Source organism: Diceros bicornis, chromosome 17 (assembly GCF_020826845.1).
Source record: "Diceros bicornis minor isolate mBicDic1 chromosome 17, mDicBic1.mat.cur, whole genome shotgun sequence".
NCBI lineage: Eukaryota > Metazoa > Chordata > Mammalia > Perissodactyla > Rhinocerotidae > Diceros > Diceros bicornis.
This window is the reverse complement of record NC_080756.1, coordinates 17,921,615-17,942,279: the sequence shown is the minus strand read 5'-3', so window position 1 is coordinate 17,942,279 and position 20,665 is coordinate 17,921,615. Positions and strand designations below refer to the sequence as shown.

At 58.3% G+C, this 20,665-nt stretch overlaps 1 protein-coding gene across 2 annotated transcripts; it reads right to left on the bottom strand.

Annotated features, from left to right (window-relative positions):
• Positions 1 to 463: 463 nt before the first annotated feature.
• Positions 464 to 20,456, bottom strand: KRT80 (keratin 80). Of its 2 annotated transcripts, none has more exons than XM_058558187.1 (9): positions 19,978 to 20,456; positions 13,564 to 13,772; positions 8,942 to 9,002; positions 8,569 to 8,664; positions 4,303 to 4,467; positions 3,810 to 3,935; positions 2,988 to 3,208; positions 2,558 to 2,613; positions 464 to 2,431 (listed from the first exon to the last, which is right to left on the bottom strand). In XM_058558187.1, the coding sequence occupies exons 1-9, from the start codon at positions 20,275 to 20,277 to the stop codon at positions 2,307 to 2,309; spliced, it is 1,359 nt and encodes a 452-aa protein (XP_058414170.1). In that variant the 5' UTR covers positions 20,278 to 20,456; the 3' UTR covers positions 464 to 2,306. The 2 variants fall into 2 exon arrangements, with proteins under 2 accessions (XP_058414170.1, XP_058414171.1); XM_058558188.1 differs by having other exon boundaries at positions 2,363 to 2,466.
• Between the last annotated feature and the right edge of the window lie 209 nt (positions 20,457 to 20,665).

Here is a 20,665-nt window from a genome sequence, read left to right as displayed (position 1 = left end):
TCTCTCACCCTGACCGTGAGCCTCCGGAGGCTGAAGAGTGGGGAAGGGTAGTAGGTGTCCTCGCACAGGGCTGGGCTTGGAGAAGGTCCTCAATCATCGTTTGTTGATCTAGCATTTGATCTGGCACGATTGGGCCTTTACCCATCAGAATACATTCTGGGCTGTGCCAACCCCCATGGTCGGGCGGAAGTACCTGAGAAGGAACCCGCCACCACCTGGGGGAGCCCTCGTGTCTGTGCTTGCTATGGCGGCCATGTGGCGCCTGCACACGTCAGGAGGCTGGGAATGTGGTCGACACCGGTACAGCCTCCTTGTAGGATGGTGGGGCAGGCGGCCTTTTTGTGCCAAGTTGCATTGGTCTGAAGCTATAACTAGGTCCTTGAACCCCTTTCCCCATAATTGGAGAATTCCCAAAGTCTTTTGGCCACACTGGCAGACCAGTGACTGACCAGTCTTGGGAGGGGAGACAAAAACAGACACACGGCTTTATCCATGGACAAATCTCAGCACTTTATTCATCCCTTGGCAGGGAGAGGCGGCCATTGCCCTGATAGTTATCCGGTCAGGTAGGGTGGCCACGACATGTATTGTCTGTTCAGATAGTAGAATATATAGCACTGATTATGCAGAAACAGTAAGGGAAGCAATAATTTAAAAGCCACATAAGTTATGAAAAAATAACATATATACTTTATATATCTTGTATCCCCACTGAGGATTTGCTCCCTTGGAAACCAATAAATAGGTGGAGAAAAAGCAGCAATCAGCACCGTTTTGGGACCTCAGGGATAAGTACATGTCTGAGTCCCCTCCTGCCTGAGCCAGTGGCCCTTCAGCGCCCCCCGCAGGCTTGGAGGACCTTGAGCGTAGGAGGGGCCAAGGCCTTGGGCCACCAATGTCCTGGAAAATGAGATGAATGAATCAAAGACTAGGGTAGAAGAGGAGGTGAGGCAAGGGGCAGTTAGGGAGGAGAGAGGGAAGGAGAGAAGGTGGCTGTCGAGTGGGAGGTTGGAGCTGCCCCAAAGTGAGAGCCAAGAGAAGGAGAGGGGAGTGCTCCTCCCAGCCCCACATCTTCTTGTTGGATGCAGAATTTCTCTTGGGTTGTCAGCAGCTCTCCAGCCCTACCTCAAGGGCTCAGAAGCTCCCAGACCCGCCTGGACTGTGCCTTCTTCAGGGCCCCACTGGAGGCAGAGGAGTGGGCACGGAGGGAGGAGGGGTGGAGGGGGAGGACAAGAAGGAGCTCTAACCCTCCAGGGATGGGGTGTTCCTGGGCCCCTCAGGGATGCAAAGGACCAGAGGGCCAGGCTGTGTGGCCTGATGGGGGGAACAGAGACCCTGAGAAGTGGGGTTCATGAGAAGTGGGCCTGGGGTTTCATGGTGGGGGCTAGGGATCTCCAGGGCCTGGTGCTCCAAAGCCAGTTTCAGGCTGGGAAACAGCTGATGGGGGGCAGGGTGGTGAACCCCAGGATGGCAGGGAGGAGAGGGGAAGGTCTGATTCTCCTGCCTGGTCTCAGGCTGCCATCTGGCCTGCCCCCGGGGAGTTCATCATGGCAAGAACAGCTTCTGGAGAAGGTGCTGGGAGCTGGCAGGGCAGCCTGTCCAATTCTGACTGTGACCTGCTGGGAGGGACCCACAGGAGGAGGGAAGGGGCATAGGTGTCTGGGCTGATCTCAGAGGTCCAGGCTCAGGTCCCAAACGTCCAGGGAGCCTCCCCCTCACTCCCTAATACTGTCAGGTCTCTGGGAGCTCAGGTGGTCAGGAAAGCCAGGGGTACTCAGGACCCAGCCTCCCCAGGAATTCCAGATAGGGGGAGGGTGCCCAAGAGGTCCCCATCAGCCCCTGGTCCACGGCCGACCAGGGCTGGGTGACCGAGGGCACCAGTCTCAGTTCTGAGGCAGAGGCAAGGCAAGGCTCGAGATGTGAGTTTAGGCAAGGGTTGGGCAAAAGAGTCAAAGGGACCTTGGTCAGAGCCCTCTGTTGAGGGAGGAGCCTCAAGGGAGCCAGGAGATAGAGACAAAATGGACCCTCAATTCCAGTTTACCCAGTCGGGAAAACCTCTGGCCAGAAGCGTGGAAGAGTGGGACTGTGAGATATGGATAAGGAGTGGAATGGCTCTGAATAGCTGGTGACAGTCCTGTCCCATCCCTGGTGACCCACAAAAGAGCAGTCACACTTTGAATCCTCCTCCTCTCAGTTCAGGATCAGGTGTGTCTCCTCTCCCAACCTAGAGGCTCCAAGTCGCTTTCTTGACTAGCTTAAGCCCCTCTTCCTGCAGGGGAGTGACCTGGGCTCCTGGTCCAGCTGCTTTACTCTGAGGCCTCTGACTCCTGCGAGAGGAACTTCTCTGACGTTTCGGTGATTTTGATCACGGCGCCTTTGCTGTGCTTCTTTTTCCGGGAGGGGGCTCTCGAGAGGTGGGACTTGCAGGCAGCTACAGGGAAAGTAAGGGGTGGTGCAGGGAAGGGGCTGGAGGTTTGGAAGCCACTTAGAATGATGCCTTTAGGGTCGTGATCCCCATCCCCTGCCCACCAGGGGTTCTTGGGTCACGTAGACTCACCGGTTCTGGATCTGGACTGCACAGCACTGACCACAGCAGCTGAAGGCAAGTCCATCCTGGGGAGGAGGGACATGGTGGGATGACAAGGGAGCCTGTGGCTTAAGCTCCCCTGGGATTGGGAACCTGAGGACCCACAGGTGGAGGGCAATTCTTAGTTGTCACTCCCAGCCCTGGGCTGCCCTGCTGTGTGACCCGGGCTAGCCAGCTTGTCCTCTCTGGGCCTCTGCCCCTCTCCCCTGCATAAATGGCTAACATTTACTGAGCACTCATTTGTGACAGGCTTTGCATGCAGAATCATAGTAATCCTCCCCACCGCAGGTGGGCCGTGTTTATGATCAGCCCACTTTCCAGATGGAAAAACTGAGAATTTAATGAACTGGGCCAAGGTCCTCCCTCTCCCCAGCCCCACCCTGCTGGCCCCGCCCCTCACCGGCTCTCCTCGCCCTCCACCAGCTTCCTGTAGGTGGCGATCTCGATGTCCAGGGCCAGCTTGGTGTTCATGAGCTCCTGGTACTCGCGCAGCTGCCGCGCCATGTCCTGCTTGGCCTGCTGCAGGGCCGCCTCCAGCTGGGCCAGCTTGGCCTTGGCGTCCTGGAAGGCTAGCTCCCCCTGCTCCTCGGCTGCCGTGATGTTCTCCTCCAGGTTCAGGCACTGCAGCCAGGAGGACAGAGGAGGCGATCAGTGAGCAGGGGTGGGAGGCAGAGAAGGGGCCAGGAGCTCACCTCTGTCCTTGGTGGGGTGTGCGTGGGGAGGGGGCGCTAAGCAACGGTCTTCCTGAGTGTGGTGATGGGTTGCATTGCAGCAAGAGGGAGTTCAGTTAGATGTAGGGAGACACTTTCCGAAGGCCACAAACCCCCAAAGGAGCCTGTCCCAGCTGCCCTTACAGGGTGGCACTGGCTCTGAAGGCTTGTCCTGGCGGGAAGTGGGGGCTGAGGCCTCCACTGTCCTCTCTATGTGGTTGGCTGGAGGCCTGGGAGGAAGGCTGTGGGTTCGGGGTGTGTGTGGTGGTGGGGTTCCCTAACGTGCCAGTTTACTAAGCACTTTTACATACAAAGATCACATGATCCTCACTGCCATCTCAGGAGGCCAGGTGGGGAAACTGAGGCACAGAGGTGCTAAGTGACCTGCCCAGGCTCACTCGGTCAGGTCTTGCATGTACTGAGCATGCATGAGCGTGTGGATGTGAGTGTGAGAGTGTGTGTCCCTGCTCTCCACCCTGCTCCACCCCGAGGGGGCTCCTCCAGACACTCACGTGGCTCTTGATGGAGAGGATCTGGGATCGAAGCTTCTGGATGTGCACGTTGATGTCAGCGATCTCACTGCGGCTGATCTGGAGGCTGTTCGCAAACTCTGCTGAGCAGGCGGCCCGCTCCTCCAGCTGCGGGGCGTGGGGGAGGTGGCAGTGAGGTACAGCTCCCTGAGTCCTTCTCACCCCCAGCACCCCCTCCTCTGTAGCCCACCACCCCCTGCACAGCCTCCCCCTCCAACCCCCTCTCCTGCCCGCACCACGTCTGTCTCTGGGTGGCCTCCTCCTGGCTGCTCTACACTGTGCCCACGCCCGGCCTAGCGCTGGGCCCTCACCTTCTCTGTGCCCGCCCGTTAACTGACCGCCGTGGTCTCGGCCCCCCTGTGCTTCCCCATTCTCTCGCAGAATCTCAGCACAGGAGCTGCAGGCGGCCCCAGCCATCACTAGCGCAGCCCCTCCTGTCGGGGCCGCCGCTCCGCCCACGAGGTCAGCCCCGCACCTGGCTCCGGGAGTACGCCTCGGCCTCCTCCAGGCTGCGAGCCGCGATGGCGTCGTACTGGGCCTTCACCTCCTCCACGATGCCGCGCAGGTCAATGCGGCAGCGGCTGTCCATGCCCACGGTCACCGACACGTCCTTCACTTGGGCTGCCAGGTCCTTCAGCTCCTGGCCAGGCACAGGCGTGGGGGGCTCAGGACCGGAGGGGGGCCCCAGGACCCGCAGCCACCCCCAGTCCCTTTGTCCCCAGGGCGAGCCGAGCGCGGGCTCCTCCCTCCTGTCTCCCTGGAGAGATGGTCAGAGCATCAGTGCCTCCCTGCTCCGACTCTCAGGAAGCAGCTCGCAGCCCCTGCTCATTGCCCCGACATGTTGTGGGGGTCAGTGGGCGTGGGAGTTGCAGATAAAGCCCCCCAGTGGCACTTCTAGGCCAGGCATCCGTTGACATTTGTTCCGGGCCAGGAAAAGGCCAGGACACTGAGAACAGGCCGCAGGAGGGCTTCCCGTCAGGGTGAAAGGATCGGCGAAATGCGGCTGATGGGCAGCCTCAGATCCTTTCTGGAAGGAGGCAGGGTAACACATTCGTGGTAAACAAGCAGGAAATGGAGGGTTTAGAACAACTGCAGACCTGTGCAGACACGCCGGCCCCGCGGGCTGCAGAGGGTATAACAATGTTGGCTGTGTGGTGTGGCAGTGCCACTGTGGGATGGGCCCCTAGAGAGGATGTGCACGCTGGAGCCAGAGCCGGAGGAGACTGCCCTAAGTGTGACCACCCTCGTCATGGTCCCCAGGTCAGTCGCTGGGGGGTAACAATGCCGCTCAGTAGAATGTAGTGCTTAATGGCTCTGGCCTAATACCACCTCCTCTGATTAGCTGGGTGACCCTGGCCCAGTTTTTAAACCTACCTGAGCCTTGGTTTTCTCATCTGTAAAATGGATATAATTATAAAACTGAAAACAGCTGCCATTTACCAATACTTACCATGTGCCAGACACTGTTCTGAGTGCTTTAGGATAAATTAACAAAATAAATCCACACAATAGGCCAGTGAGCCGGGCACTGTTATTCTCCCCATTTTACAGATGGGGAAATCGAGGCATAGAGGGATAAAAGAACCTGCTGGAGTTCACATAATTACTGAGCCAGGATTCAAATCCGAGCTGCTCTCGAGTCTGTGCTCTCTTAATTATCTTTACTTTGTAGGGTTGTCGTGAAGATTAAATGAGATACATCTGGAAAGCACTTAGCACAGTGCCTAGAGGACAGGTGCTCAATGAACCGTAGCTAAGGCTGCCATCATTGTAGCTGGTGGAGGTAATGGAGTCGGGACGGAGCGTCCAGGGCCAGAGCACTCTGTCCCTGGAGTGGCCTCCCACGGCACCGTGAAGGCAGGCGCCAAAGCGGCTTAGACACACCAGGTTCTCTGTTCAGGGATTGGTGTCCCAGGAGGAGCGCCTGGCTGCAGGGGGTTGTCAGCTAATCTCCCTGGAACCAGAGTTTATGGGTGGGGCAGGCGGCGTTCTGGCTGGATGCAGCCACTTCCCAAATGCGCTTGGGAGCACGAGTGTACCTTGGAAGCTGAGGGGGACTGGAGCCTCAGGGTCCTGTGTCCCTGGAGGGGAGGGGCAGCCATGGCTGGCACCTCCCCGTACTTGGACCTGCTGTGTCTGATGCGGGAGCCACTAGCGTATGTGGTAGTGAGCCCTTGAAATGCGGCTAGTCAGAATTGAGCTCTAAAGGTAAAATACACCTTAGATTTTGACTTAGCATGAGAAAAAGAGTGTAAAAAAGCCCATTAATTTTTTATATTGATTACATGTTGAATAATGATATTTTGGATATACGGGGCTAAATAAAATATATTATTGCAATTAATTTTTTCTGTTCCTTTCCTTTTTTTTCCTTAAAAAATGTGGCTACTAGAAAACTTAAAATTACATATGTGGCTCGCATTATGTTTGTGCTGGCTTAGAGACCACCAGTGTGGGGGATCTTTTAAACAAAGGGTCAGTATTGCCTTCTCAGCCCAGGGCGGTACATGCGGAGAAACGCAAACCTCCTGTCCCCATACCCACTCGCCACCTTGTTGCTTCCAAAAGTAATAATAACTGCTCTAATGCGCTGAGCGTCTCCTGGTTCACTGCGTTCCCTTCTCCACAGCCGTCTTGTAACAGCACCAGCCATATCCCGCACCCCCTCTGCATCACCCCTGCTATTTACCCCCCGGGGCTGCCTGTCACGCTTAGAATAAGGTCGAAACCTCCTCTCAGGGCCCGGGGCTCCTGCCCGCTCTGCCCTTGCCTCCGCTGCTTCTTTCTCTCCCTTTCATCCCCAGACTCACTCCTGCCTCAGGCCATTTGCACAGCTCTTCCCGCTGCCCCAGACCTCCCCAGTGTGGGCCTTCACATGCTGGAACCACCTCTGAGACGCCCCGACCTCGGGTCTGAAGCGCTCCCTCCAGCACTACTGCATCCCCTGGTTCCTATGCATCCCAGCACTTTCACCCTCCAAAACCATCTCATTCAGACACTCGCTTGTTCCCTGTCCCCGCTAAGTCGTCCCCTCCCGAGAGCAGGCACTCCCTCATCTTGCTCACTGCTCTGACGTCAGTGTCTGGCGCCTGGGAGGCATGCAGTCAGCATTTGTTACATGAATGAATGGATTTAATCCTCATCACCACTCTGCGAGCCTGGTACTATTACTCTCTCCATTTTACAGAGGAGGAAACTGAGGCACAGAGAGCAGAAATAACTTTCTCAAAGTCACCAAAATGGTAAAAAAGGACGAGTCAGAATTGGGGCCCAAGGGCTGCAAAGTCCGAATGGAGTCTGCAGCCCTGAGTGGGGAGGGGGCCAAGAAGTTTGGTGGATGTGCCTCCGGCAGTGCCCAGGTGTATTGCTGGCTATGCCTGGCCTTCCTCCGGTTGGGTCTCCACACCTGCAGGGCCACCGTCCTGCCTTTGAGCTCGGGCTCTGGGCTCACTGAGACGTGGGGAGCAAGGTGGAGGGCAGGTTCCACAACACCAGCCCTGCTGCTGTCCGCCCGGGCTGCACCAGCCCACAGTGGAGCCCCTAGCCCACTTCTCCAGCTAGTCAGTGGGAATGGTGCCCTGGTCAGCACTCCAGGGCTTGGCCGGGCTGTGCGGGGCTCTGCCAGGGACAGGAGGCTTTCTGGAGTGGCTGATATGGGCGGTCTGCCTGGGAGGGCTGCCTCCCTGCTGTTCCTAAGGGTAGTGGTGTTCCCTCTGTCGTGCTACTTCCCATGGCCACAAACAGGTCTCAGGCCCATGGAAGCCCCACTAGGGGCTGAGCCTGCTGGTAATGATGCCCAAGCTCCGTCCCCACAGGATGGGGACACAAAACTGTCCCCTAGGGCCATTTTAGCAGAACTTTTTGATGGCAGTGGTGACTAATTCCTGCTCTGACCCTGGCTGCATTGCCATAGTTTGGCACCAGCAGTTTGCAGCACACAGGCTGCTAATCCCTGTCATCCCCACAGTGGTCCTGCCGGCTCATGGCTGAACTGAAGCACCACCACATCCCTCCTCATCCCTGAAACAGGGGATGTGGAGAGGGGAGCACATGTCCCGTAGGATGCCCAGGAGGCAGCATGGAGGGGCAGTGTCCAGCACAGGGAGCAGGGCCATCTGCTGATACACTGGCAGTGCACTGGGCCTTGCTGGGCCTTCCTGGGCTCAGCTGAGGACTTAGGGACAAGTGAGAATGTGCATGGAGCCTCCTCTGCCTGCGTTTACTGGGTCATATGCGTTCCATTACAAGCTAGTACTGCTGGGAACCAGAGATTCCGACCACAGGTCTTCCCTGTCTTAGCCCCAAACGGGGAAGTTTCCAGCGCGTGCCTATCTGAGCTGGAACTGCGGGCGCCTGCGACTGAGGCTGCAGGGACTAGAGAGAGATTAGTTCAGTAGGAACAGCTGGTCAAGGCTGCCTGTGCCCTGCTCTGAGGCCACCTCCCAACCCTTGCCCAGATGCTCCTGGTCCCCTGCATGCCCTCAGCACTCCACTTACTGAAGGCACAGTTTCTCCCTGGGAGAGAGGCCTTTTGGGAACCTGCCCATGCTCCATGACATCAGTGACGAGGGGATGTGTCCGATTATTGACGGTAGCACAGGAAGGAGTTTAGGAAATTGTTACATCTGTGGCCAGAAACAGGAGTGACTGCTGAAGGTTCGACGCCTTTCCCTCCCTCGCATCCCTCACCCGTGGACCGGTCAGCTCCTGGCTCGGCCAGACGCCGGCCCCAGCTCCTCACCTGCTCGTAGATGGTTTTCATCAGCTCCACCAAGCTCTGCAGGCCTTTTAACTTGGTCTCCAGTTCGGTCCGTCGAAGACACTCCGTGTCCAGGTCCTGGGAGTCGGAACAGTGGTGAGTGAGGGGAGAGGGAGTGGAGGGGTCCCAGGGCAGGAGTAGGGTAGGGCGACTTTGCTTCCTAGGTGAGATGGGGGTGACTCCCAAGGGAGACCTGGCTCAGAGCCTGGAAGAAGGAGCAGGGTGGGGACAGGCATCTGTCTGTCTGTCTGTGGTCCTGGGACTCAAGCCTCTGCAGGCTTTGCTTGGGGATCCCGAGGGAAAGAGGACAGAGGGTGCCTGAGGAAGGAGCCCCCAGGGCAGGTGGACAGGCTACCTTCTTCAGCTGGACAAAGGTGAACTCCATGTCTGTGCGCTTGGAGATCTCGTCCTCATACCTGGGAGGGGAAAGGAGAGAGAGAGAGAGAGAGAGACAGAGAGAGAGAGACAGAGACAGAGACAGAGAGACAGAGAGAGAGGCTGCTCAGCTGGATGTGGGGATGTGGTGGGGCTTGGGGTTTGGTTAACCCTCCTTGGGTGGAGCTCAGGGCCTCTGCTGTCACATTTGGTGCCTTGTGACAATTAGGGAAGAGGGGCCCTTCCTTCATGTGGATGCAGCCCCTCGTTCTCTCTAACACATCCCCTCTGACCCCATGACCCCCTAGTGCTGGCTCTGGGGAAGCAGGCAAACCAGCTCCCCATTCTCTCACTCCTTCCTGATGATCAGTGTCTCCGAGTGGCATCTGTCCCCTTCCTGGCTCTGCCCCACATTCGCCTCCTCTTCCAGGAAGCCTCTCCTGATTGTGCAGCCCTTTCACCCTGACACCTTGTTCCCTTCTTGTTTTCCTATCTGCTCCCACGAGTCTCAGTTCCAAACAAGCTGTGCCTTTGGTCAAGTCTGCTCCCAGCAGCCTGCTCACCCCTCCCCCTCTCCCACCTCCACCCATCCCCACAGCTCCACCCTTCTCCCCTCTGCTTTGCTAGATGGTAGGACATCATTCCATCATGTTCCCTCCAGAGGGAAGACAAGAAGTGTGTGGATGTTGCAGTCAGACTGTTTTTGGGCAGGTAACTCCACCCCTCCTTCCTCAGCTCCTTCGTCTCCCAGGGGTGTGCGTGTGCGTCTGTGTGTGTGCATGTGTGTGCCCGTGCACTCGTGGGGGCTGACGAGGTCCTTCCCCGATGCAGTGACAGACGTGTACTGTCAGTATCGACAAAGGTGGGTTCCCTGCCTTCTCAGTTGCCCCCCGCCTTACTCACGTCCACCTTGTGTTTGGAACAAGGACACTGCTGCGTGGGGGGACAGGATCCCTGGATCCCTGACCTTACCCCCTCCCTCAATCAAGACCTCCACCCAGGCCCCTCTGGATGGGTGTCTGCCAGCTGCACACTGCCTGCCCCAGAGGATGAGGGGGTCTTGTGGCTTCCTGTTTTCTTCCCTCCTCTCCAGGGAATGCCTGAATCACTGGTGGCTCTAATCACAGCCTCCCACCTGCCCTAGCCCCTGCCCTCATGGCAAGGGCAGCGTCACCCATCGCCCACGTCAGCTGGCTGGACCTGCCACCCTCAGGCCTTCTTTTCCACCAGCCTCCCCGAGAGCTAAGGGGACTGACCCCAGTGGGGCCACAGCCCACAGGGCATCCGGGTCTCTGAAACTCAGTATGCCCAGCGTGCACTCTCCCTGGCACTGCGGTGGCTTCTGAGAGTCTGTGAGGGGCTCTGAGGGTACAGGTCAGGGGGGCGGGGCAGAGGGTGGGCTGGGGAGACTGTTCTGCAGTCTGGGGCTTGCCAGAGTGAACAGGATGCCCAAGAGGCTTTACCTGCACCCTCTCCTGTGATCCACAGAGCCCCCAGCTCGGGAGGTCTTGTTGGTCCCATTTCACAGATGGGGAAGTTGAGGCTCAGAGAAGGGGTTTGAGGCGAGCGTGGAGCTTGGTTAAGCATGGGGTTCCAGAGCCAGATGACTTGGGGTCAAATCCTGGCTCCTCGCTGACTAGCTGTGTGGCCTTGGGTAAGCTGCTTGTGTGTGCCTCAGTCATGACAATAGTGACGTCATGAGGATCAACTTAGTGAAGACACGGAGTGTTTCACAACAGTGCCTGGCACCCACTGAAGCTGTTATTATTATTATTACCTGACTCTGCTCTCTCCATCACCAGGCCCCGGCCCTCAGCCCCTCTGCTGTGGCCCCTGGTATTTCTGGAGAGAAACCGTGGGAAGCCTCATTGTAGAGAGAGCAGGTGGGTCTCTGCACATCCTTCCCAAACCTTCAGGGCTGGGCTGCCTTGAACAGGCTTCTCACTGGAATCTGGGGGCCTCTGAGGAATTCTCTGCCGTGGGGACAGGGGTCTGGGGAGCCCCAAGCTGAGAAGCCCCTCATTGACTGGCCCTCCCCACACAAGCCCAGTGGTCCAGCCTCTCCCCTTCTCCCCTCCCCTCTGGATAACAGAGTTCTGCCTTCTTGGGGGCAGGCCCTGGGGAGAGCCGTGCAGTGGGGGCCCTTCGAGATGCCAAACCTCCTCCTCACCCCTCACTGCCCTTCCCATCCTTTTGTGCAGCCTTCCCTCTACCTTTTTCATCAACTCTCCTGGATTTCAGCCCCAGTTCACCCCCTCAACCAGATGCTCTTGTGCAGTGAATAGCTTGCACAACTGTACGCAGTATTCCTGAGTCACTTGCTATGTGGCCTTGGGCAAGTCGCTTCACCTTGCTGGGCCTCTGCTTCATCCTTAGTAAAGAGAAGGTTCAGCTAGCTAATCCTTGGGGTCCAGGCCACATCAAAGCTTTTGGAAGTCTCCATCCCAACAGAGGCCTAGGTGATGTCATCTTCCCCCTTCCATCTGCAACCCTCAGCCAGTCTGCCGGCTCCCAGCTCCCAACCGGTTCTCAGCCCTTTTCAGCTTGTCACCCCCAACTTGTTTATTTCTGGGAGTGAAGCTGACCTCATCAGCCCTGTAGAGGCGGGGCATGCCCCTCCCTGTCAGCTTGGCCTGGCATCTCCTGGCTCCTGGGGGCCACCAGGCTCTGCACAGCCAGGCTGCAGCCTTGCCTCCTCCAACTCGGGTGGGTTCCCTACCCAGAAAGGGAAGAGAGGCCCTGAGCCTAGACAGTAAAATCAGGCAGCACATGAAACCAGGCAGCAGACCAAATAAGGGGGCTGAGCCAGATTAAAACAACAAAGAGTGTTTGTACAGAACTTCCAGTTACAAAGTGTCTCTGTGGAGTGATCTGGTGGGGCTCACGGGAGCAGCCTTACACCGTGGCTGTCTGAAGATAGGGGACGAGACTTAGCACGCACGGCTGTGTGACTGAGGACAAGCCCCTGCCTTCTCTGGACCTGTGCTTCCTTCCCCATAAAAGGAGGCTCCAAGGCCCCCATCCAGCTCTGCCATTCTCTGATGCTTTGAGGGCCAAAGACCTACTAGGTTCTGTGAAATGAATTGCAGATTCTGGTACACCTACACCATGTCCCTTGTCACGGTCGGAGGTCAGATGTCGCAATTGGGCAGCTCAGAATGGGCAATCAGATTCCCTGTGTGTTTCCCAGGACCTGGGAAGGCAGAGCTGGGAGAGAGGTGGCCCCTAGGCCAGGGAGGGGCCCAGCCACGAGGCCCAGCCCAGGCCAGGGCTGCAGAGCATGTCTGTTGGCAGGAAAGTTCCAGCCAGATCCACAGATGAAGAAACCGAGGCCTCCAGAGCCGGGGAAGTGTCCCGTGTAACCATCTCCTCTGAGTGTGGCCTGAGTAGGGAGGTTGTGTGGAGAGGTGGTGGGCAAGCTGAGCCACAGCCCAGGTCCCTGGACACCTGACAGGCTGCCCCCACACTCCAGCCCGGCCTGGCTGGCTGCTCCTGAGACTGTAGCCACACCTCAGAGCATAGGGCTTGGGGCTGGGCCCAACTGCTAGAGAAGGGTAAGGGTTCAGCCACACTCTGTCCTCCCCTCGCCCTGGCTGGGGGCCTCCTCGTGAGGAGACCAGACCCGAGGAGGGGTGCAGAGACTCTCTCCTCTGCCCAGCCTCCTGGTCCTTGAAGCCCCGTCCACTGTCTGGTCAGAGAGGGTCATCTCTCCTCTGAGCTACCCAAGTGCCTGGTCTGCCTTTCCAGACTGGCCAGTTCAGTTTAGCAAACCTGCATCAAGGACCACTGTATGACATGCCAGGCACGTCCTCTTCTAGGGGATAGAAGAGTGGCGTTTATAACAGCCGGACATCAACCATCACCCTTCCCACTCCACGCAGGAGGAAACTCAGGCAACTTGCCCAAGGTCACAAAGCTAGTGAAGGGTGGGGGCGAGGAGTAGACCCCTTCTAGGCTGTGCCCTTAACCCCTGGGCTGTACTGCCTGCCAGCTGCTTGTCCCCCTGTCTGTCTGGCCCACTAAGTTGTAAAAGCATCCTGTAGGCTGGGGCTGCGTTTTCCTCATCTCTGGATCCCACGTCGACCACTGAGGTCAGGCCCGCATTACCTATAGGGGATTGCTTCTTTACTCAAACAAAATTCCCCATTTCTGTCCCCTGCTTCCCTTTCCAGCCCAAGTGAGATCAAAATCCCAGGCCACATCCACAGCAGGAGCCCATCTGTTGCTCTAGCTGGTGACACAATTTCCCATCGCCAGCGGGACGAGTGGGCAAGGGCAAACGTGTTTAAGAGCACAAGAGGAGGGGCTAGGGGACAGGGCTGCAAGGAGCCAGCAAGCACAGGGCTTAGCTGTCAGCCAGCACCCGACTGACTTTGCTGTACAGGTCACTATATGGGGAGGCAGTGGATTCACCGCCGAGTCCTCCCAATATTTAGAATACTGACAGGCACATAGTAGGTCTTCAAGAACTGTCTGGAGGAAAGAAACGTTCTTTAAAGAAGTTTCCTCTTTTACTGGCTTGGGTGCCCCGGACCCTGCACCTGAGTGCAGGGTGGTCCCCAATCTCAGTCCCTGCCCACGGCCCCCGTAGGATACGCCTACCTGATCCGAAACTCCTCGACCTTCTCGAGCACCTGCAGCAGGTTGGCCTCCAGCTGTCCCCGCTCCTGGCTCACTCTGTGCAGCCGCTCCTGCAGCCGGCCCTGGTACTCCTCGTAGAGGTGCCCGAGGTCGAAGGCGGCTGAGCCCTGGCTCTGCAGGAAGCGCCAGCGGGTCTCCAGCAGCTGGTGGCGCTGCTCCAGGGCCTGCACCTGGGAGAGCAGGAGGGCTGCGGTGAGCGGGCCAGGGGTGGGCAGCTGGGTGCCGAGGCCCCCCGCCAGCCGGCGCGCCCCCCGGGGGCCCTCCCTGGGACGTGGCAGCTCATCTGCTCTGCGCCCACCCATCGGGGGCCTCACTCAGCGCGCTCAGAGCGCATCTCCAATCGGTGATCCTTCAAAGGAAGACGGTGAGCTAAGGAGGGAATCAGAGGGAGGCGGAGCCAACTAGCCAAGGTTTCCGAGGGGAGGAGTCGGCCAGTGAGAGCAGGGAAGGGGGAGCGAGGGGGGAGGTGTGCCAACAGGTGACAGGCTCCCCATGCCCGCCTGGGGCTTGGGTGGGAGACCCCAGGGAACGTGAGTTGCCAGAGGCCTGCTTGCCGCGCCCCCCGCCCACCTCCCCTTGTCTTGGAAACTCAGCGGGGTAAGGCCTTGTTCGTTCTTAAATGCTGATCCTCCCGACAACCCTGGACTTGTAGCCTCTCCAAGACTCAGTTTCCCCAGCTAGAAGTTGGGGATGATATCCCCTTCCCTGCCCACCTCTGAGGTTGCTGGGAGAACCTGGGCATGCACTTTGTAATAGTAATGACAGCAAGTGCTTGTTGGCCCCTACTGTGGACCAGGCCTGGTCCTCCACGCCTGACATCTTTGACTTATTCAATCCCCACAAGAACCTGATGGGGTAGGTATTAGCATCAGCTGCACCTCACAGGTGAGGAAACAAGGCGCAGAGAGGTTCAACACCCTGCCCAAGGTCACAGAATTAGCCAGTGGCAGAGCCAGGCGTGGAATCCAGGCTGTTGGGCTTCAGAATCTTTCAAGCACCATGACATATGCCTCCTGTCTGCTGCTGGGTCACTGTGGGCCCCGGGACACCCTGCCCTTCCTGGGCTGGCTTCTGTCTCCAGTTAGGGCCAGTTTTGCCTGAGGATAAAGACTTGGGGGCCCAGCTGCTTGGCCCCCTTCACACTCCTGCTCAGACTTCCACAGAGGCGCCCACGGCTCACACCCCAGCCATTGGCAGGCTGTCAGGGTCCCTCTTGCGTCCCCTCCTTCTCTCCAGCCAGCCCAGCCAGCCTGGGGCTGCCCCTGCCTCTTCCCCACCCTGCCTGTCCTCTGCAGGCTCCAGCCTCTCCCGGCCACCCTCCTTTCCACCAGGCCAGTCCATCCCTGTAAGTGCTCCCAGCTCCCCTCCTGCAGGGAGCCTACCCTCCTCCCCCTCCACTTTCCCCCCTCCCCCTAACCCGGTTCCCTCCAGGATGAGGCCTCAGTTTGTCTGCTCCTCGTCTGTCCTGACCTACCACCCTCCTGTCAGGCTGAGAGCCATCTGCTCCCGTCTTGGGATCCCTGCCCCCTCGGTGCCCAGGACAGAGGTCGGCCACTGAGGCAGGAGGGACGGCTGGGGCCTGGCTCCTGGACAGTGCAGGCTGTTGTCGTCAGGATGTTGTGATAATCAGCCTTGTGATGTTTCCGGTGACCACCGGCTAGTAGCTGGGCCTCCTCCTGCCCACTGCTGGCACCGGCTCCCAGCATCGCAGCCTGAACGAGCCAGAATCACAGCCAGGAGCCTTTTGGATCAGCTGGTCTGTCCCCTTCATTTACAGAGGAGGAGATTGGGGCCCAGAGCAGTCAAGCAACTTGTCTAGGGTCACACAGCAACTTGGTGGCCAAGCTTCCCAGACAGACCCATCTGATGGCGGCTGCCTACTCTGGACCTTCATGGGCTCCCTGTTCCTCCTGACTTTGGTGCCAGGGGCCCTTCTCTCTCTCTGCCCTGCCCATGGCCCAGGTTCTCCTGAGATGCTCTGATGCCCTGGGAAGTCCCCTTTGACATCTGCAGTAGACAGCACCCGCAGAATATCGGCAATGCGTTTGTGGGCTGTCATTCCCCTGCTCGACTCCCATTTGTACTGGTAAGTTCTGCTTGAAGCTGACCTCAAGCCTACAGTCTGCTGTCGTTGCAGCCAAACAGGTTCAGTAGGGATAGAAGTCAAGAGGGTTTCTGTCCTACTCGTGTGTCTGAGAGGGATCGTTGTAGGGGAAGATGTCTGCTCACCCCACCTCCCCTCCGTTTTGGCAAGCAGGAGCCCCATGTTTACACTGAGGGTGGGGTAAGAGGAGAGACGTGAGGCTCCTTCCTCCGCCCATGAACAACAAGAAACCCTTTACATCAGGAAGTCCTTTCCTTAGTCTAACCTCATTCCCTTATGCTTCAGCACTAGCCCGCTGGGAGATCATTGCCTTTGGCCAGCCAGAGGGTCCTTTTGGTTGTGGGGGATGCAGGGCAGCCCCCTCCCCCTGCTGCCCTTGGGGAAATCGTTTGTTGTCTCAGCAGGTGGGGCTAGAAACTCATCCCCCACCCAGGAGCTTCCCTGCAGAAAGCCTCCTCCCTCCGGAACAAAGGCCTAGGGAGGGCCTAGATAATTCCGGCGCCCTGCGAGGTGCCAGGTTAAATGCCTCTGAGAGCTCACCTCTCTTTCCCCCCCGCTCTCCATTCTGGCTGACCCCCGCCCTTAGATTACACAGCAGCTGCTCTAGGAGGGGCCTCAGAGAGGGAACCCCTGGTCAACCTGTCTCCCGTTTCACAGATGAGCAAACTGAGGCCCAGAACTCTCTGTGACCCACCTCTATGGTACTACTGGGCCGCCCAGCTGTAAAGCAGGCCCAGACCAGGGCGGGGAGAGATGTACTTTCCGTGGGGGCACTGAGCAGCCCAGGCTGGAGCTCCTGGTTGGGGTCTCCTCTGGGGAGGGAGGCTGACCACCTTGGCGGCTTCAGGTCCCCAACCCACAGGCCCACGGTGCAGGCAGGTAAGCTTACAGGGTGGGGCCCCTGGGGCATGCAGGTCTTATTCCTTAGGTGGGGGCTGGGGGTTGTCAAATCCCCTGCCTTCAGCCAGAAGCTGGCTGTGCCCCAGAAGCCTCAGGTTCTCTTGTCAGGAAGGGCTGGTTTGTGCCTTCCTGCATGCAGGCTGGGACATGGCTCCAGTGACTTCTGGAGGCCACACAGGCCCAGGGGAGGATGTCGTGCCCATCCCTCTGTCTCCAGGCATTTCATCACCCTCTGGGTTCCCTCTCCACAGCCTCCTTAGGCTGATGGCTGGCAGTCCTTCCTCTTGTCCCACCTCCATGCCCTCTGTCGTCTGCATGTCAAGGGGAGAGGGCTCAGCCAGCAGCTCTGCGGGACGCAGGCATCGCCCTCTGCCTGCCTCCCTCGGCCTCCTCTCCTGCTGCTGCTTCTGCTCGTGCCCATCCCCCCTCCTCTCATGGCTGCAGCTGTACCGGGTGTTCCACTCAGGGCTCAGGGCCACCCTCAGAGCAGGAGCAGAGCAGGGAGGTGGGGTTTGAAGCACAGAGAGGTTAAGTGGCTTGCCAAGGAAACACAGCCTGCAAGTAGAAGAACCAACACTGCTCAAGGGCCCCTTGGCCGACTCCTGGTGGTCTCTGCCCGACAACCGCCCTCCTTCCCCTCCTCCCCTGCACCCCCCCCCCCGCTCTGATTTTTCAGAGGGCCTCAGAGGGCCAGAAGGGGATGTGGAGCTGGAGGGCCCCTGCCTGGCTCTGCTGTTTGCCTAGAGCCCCCACCCCTGGGCCCATACATCTCTTTCCAGCCCTGTGCTGCGTCCCTACCCACGAAGCTCCTCCCTGTCTCCCTCAGCAGGGCCCCCTCCTTCCTCTTCTGAGGCTCCTGCCTGGGAGGGGCTAATAGCGTTCAAGAGCTCCCTGCGCCAGGCCCACTTCTGGTATTTCCTATTGAACAAACAGAACATGCCTGGTACGTGGTATGTGCTTTATAGTACTTTTCAAAAATTACTCCATTTGATTTTGACAAGCCCATTATGCCGATGTGTACTGAGGCACAGAGAGGTTAAATAATTGGCCTGAGATGACATAGCCGGTCAGAGGTGGAGCCAGGATTCAAACCCAGTAATGCAGCTCCAGATTTCACATTTTTTTTTTTTTTTTGGTGAGGAATATTAGCCCTGAGCTAGCATCTGTTGCCAATCCTCCTCTTTTTGCTGAGGAAGATTGGCCTTGGGCTAACATCCATGCCCATCTTCCTCTACTTTATATGTGGGACGCTGCCACAGCATGGCTTGATAAGTGGTGCATAAGTCCGCACCGGGGATCCAAACCTGCAAACCCCAGGCTGCTGAAGTGGAGTGCACGAACTTAACCACTGTACCGCTGGGCTTGTCCCCGGATTTCACACTCGTAACCACTGCCTGTGTCCACTGGGGCCCTCGTGGCCTTTACAAGGAGGGACATGAGCTAACAGACCTTCTCTGTAGAGCTGGTGGACCAGCTGGGACTCCTCAGGCAGAGCCTCAGGGATCAGGGCCCCCAAGGACTGGAACCCATGGCTCCCTGTGTCCCACCCTGAAGGGCACCTGTCTCAAGGCTTGAGGGTTTGGGGGCTCCAAGTCTGCTAAAGACCTTAGAGGGCATTGCCCTGGCCCCTGGGCACAGGACCCCGACCCCCTGGGCCCCCTCCCTGTGCCTACACACCCTCCTGTCCCCATGGCGGAGGCACAGGGTGATATCAGCCCTGGCGTTCAGGGAGAAAAGCCACCCATCTGAGCCAAATCACACAGCTCATGAAGCATTCCTTTTAAGGGATTAAACCGGGCTTGGAGAGGAGGCACCTGCAGGGACCCGCCTCCCCGGGGCAGCGGGCTGTTCTCTAGGGTGCACCGCCCGGCAGTGGGGCCTTGCTGCAGCTGCCGGGGCTGGGGGCGGGGAGGCTCCACCTCAGTGGACGATTGTCCTCCAGTTGTCACTCCCCCTCCACACCCCTCTCCCTGGGCATCGCAGGTGTGGTGCAGGATGCTGGGCTTGGCACATGAATGGGAGGAAGAAATGACTCCCAGACTACTGGCTTTGTGTCTCCCAGACCTGGGTTCAAATCCCACCGTGCATTCGCTGGTTGTGTGACCTTGGGCAAGACACTTGACCTCTGGGATGCTCGGTCTCCTCGTCTGCACAGCAGGGAACTGCCACTGCGGAGTGTTGCTGCGTGGGCTAATGTCATACAGTTACAAAGTTCCCACAGAGAGCCAGGCAAAAGATGGATGCTGGAGATGTGTTACTTTCCTCCCTCTGCCCCTCTCTGCGAGTGCCCCCCTCACGGGGTCACTAGCAACGTGCAGAGCAACACAGAAGCAGGGAGCACAGGTGCAGACAAGCACTAGGGGCGGACGGGTGGGGCTCTGGTTTACTGGGGGGCAAGAAGGTTGAGTTTTCCTCATCTGTAAATTGGGCATCAAAACGACTTCTTTCATAAGGTTGTTAGGGAAATAGAGGTAAATATGTAAAGCATTCAGCTCAGCGCCTGGCAAAGAGTAAGCAATTAAGTAACAGCAGTTGTTACTATTATGACTGTTACTCTTGGGCAGGGCGGGAGGGAGCAGAGCTGGGCAGGCTGCGCAGGAGAGGTTTTTTTGGAGGAGGTGAGTGAGGAGCAGGTTTGGGAGGTGATTAGGACTTTCCCAGAGCTCTTGAAGCCCTTGCCCAGGGGCAGAGATGAACACCAGTGCCCACATCAGCATGCTGGCCATGGCAGTGGGGTCTAGAAAGTCCAAGTGCGGGGGACTCAGACTCCTACTCAGGCGGGTGTGGGGAGGCTTGGCTGGCTGCCTGTTTCTGACTCGCAGCATCCATGCCCTGCATTCCTATCTCCTGACCTGCCACAGCCACATCCCCACTGCGCAGCCTTCTTCTGGTGGCCCCACACGCCCCCTTGGCTCTGCTGGTACTTCTGACTCTGGGAAGCTGAACAGGGTCAGAGGCCTGGACAGGAGCGGGGACCCTTGGGAGGTCATCTCCACTGTCCATCTGCCTCGGAGGAGGACTGCAGACCATGCCTCCAGCAGCCGTTCCTATGGGGGGCATCCTCTTGGCCACACTCAGAGCTCCTCCCTAGTCCACGCCTAGGCGGAGGGGGAGCCCTGGCCACACAGCACATTATTATCCAGACATCCATCAGAGGTTATCCTGATGTCCCTTTCTCCCTCCATGCCGAGATGGCTCAGGGACTTCCCTCCCCGTCTCTCTACTAAGAACTAGCCTGCAAGTCAGCAATGCCGGCTTCCCATTGGCTGGAGGCAGAGGTGGGACATGATGCTCAGAGGATACAAAGTTCAGCCACCTGCCCAGGCCTACTGGTCCTTAGTTTTCAGGACCCCCCACCCACTTCTGCTCACCTTGCCAATCAGGGAGGCAAATTTATCATTGAGGATCTTCATCTCTTCCTTCTCCTGGTTCTTCTGCTGCTGAATGGCCGGGTCCACCTTCAGATCCAGGGGCACCAGCAGGCTGGGGTTCACGGTCACCTTGGGGATGGTGCCAGCTGGTCCGCAGCCTGTGAGGCTGCAAGAGCTGAAGCCTGGCCCAGGGGCCCCGCAGCTGTTCCATGCTGAGGTCTCAGGCCAGGGGCCATCTGCCGGTGTCACCTCACAGCTGCTAAGGCTGCTGAAGCCAACAACACAGGAGCGGCAGGCCATTGTGGCCCCCTGGCCCGGGTGCAGGGAGGACACACGGATGAGCGAGAGCAAGTGAGCCTTTGAAGTGTGGCGGCAGCTGGCTCCGGTCGCAGGCAGGACAGGCTGGGGACTGAGGAGCAAACACCTGTTGTACAGTGCTCATTACCTCCAGGAGGGCGGGACGCCTCCCAGCCCGACCAACCTGTTAGATGATGTGGTGTTCCCGCCTCTCCCCCGGCCCCACGCACCCATCTCCTCCCAGGCCCGGGATCTGCCCTATGGAGGGGGCTGTTCACAGGTCCCCCAACCGAGCCCGGCCTGGCTCCAGGGAGGAGGGCAGGCCAGGTGGGGAGTGGGGAGGCGGCAAGATGAAGAGCAGATTCAAGAAGGAAGGAGAGAGGAGAGAGAG

Coding starts and splice junctions, on each gene's coding strand:
- KRT80 (XM_058558187.1), bottom strand. CDS start 20,277: ATGGCCTGCCGCTCCTGTGTTGTTGGCTTCAGCAGCCTTAGCAGCTGT. Junction 3,936..4,302: donor AGGCGTACTCCCGGAGCCAG/GTGCGGGGCTGA, acceptor CACGCCCCGCAG/CTGGAGGAGCGGGCCGCCTG. Junction 2,432..2,557: donor GCAGTCCAGATCCAGAACCG/GTGAGTCTACGT, acceptor CTTTCCCTGTAG/CTGCCTGCAAGTCCCACCTC.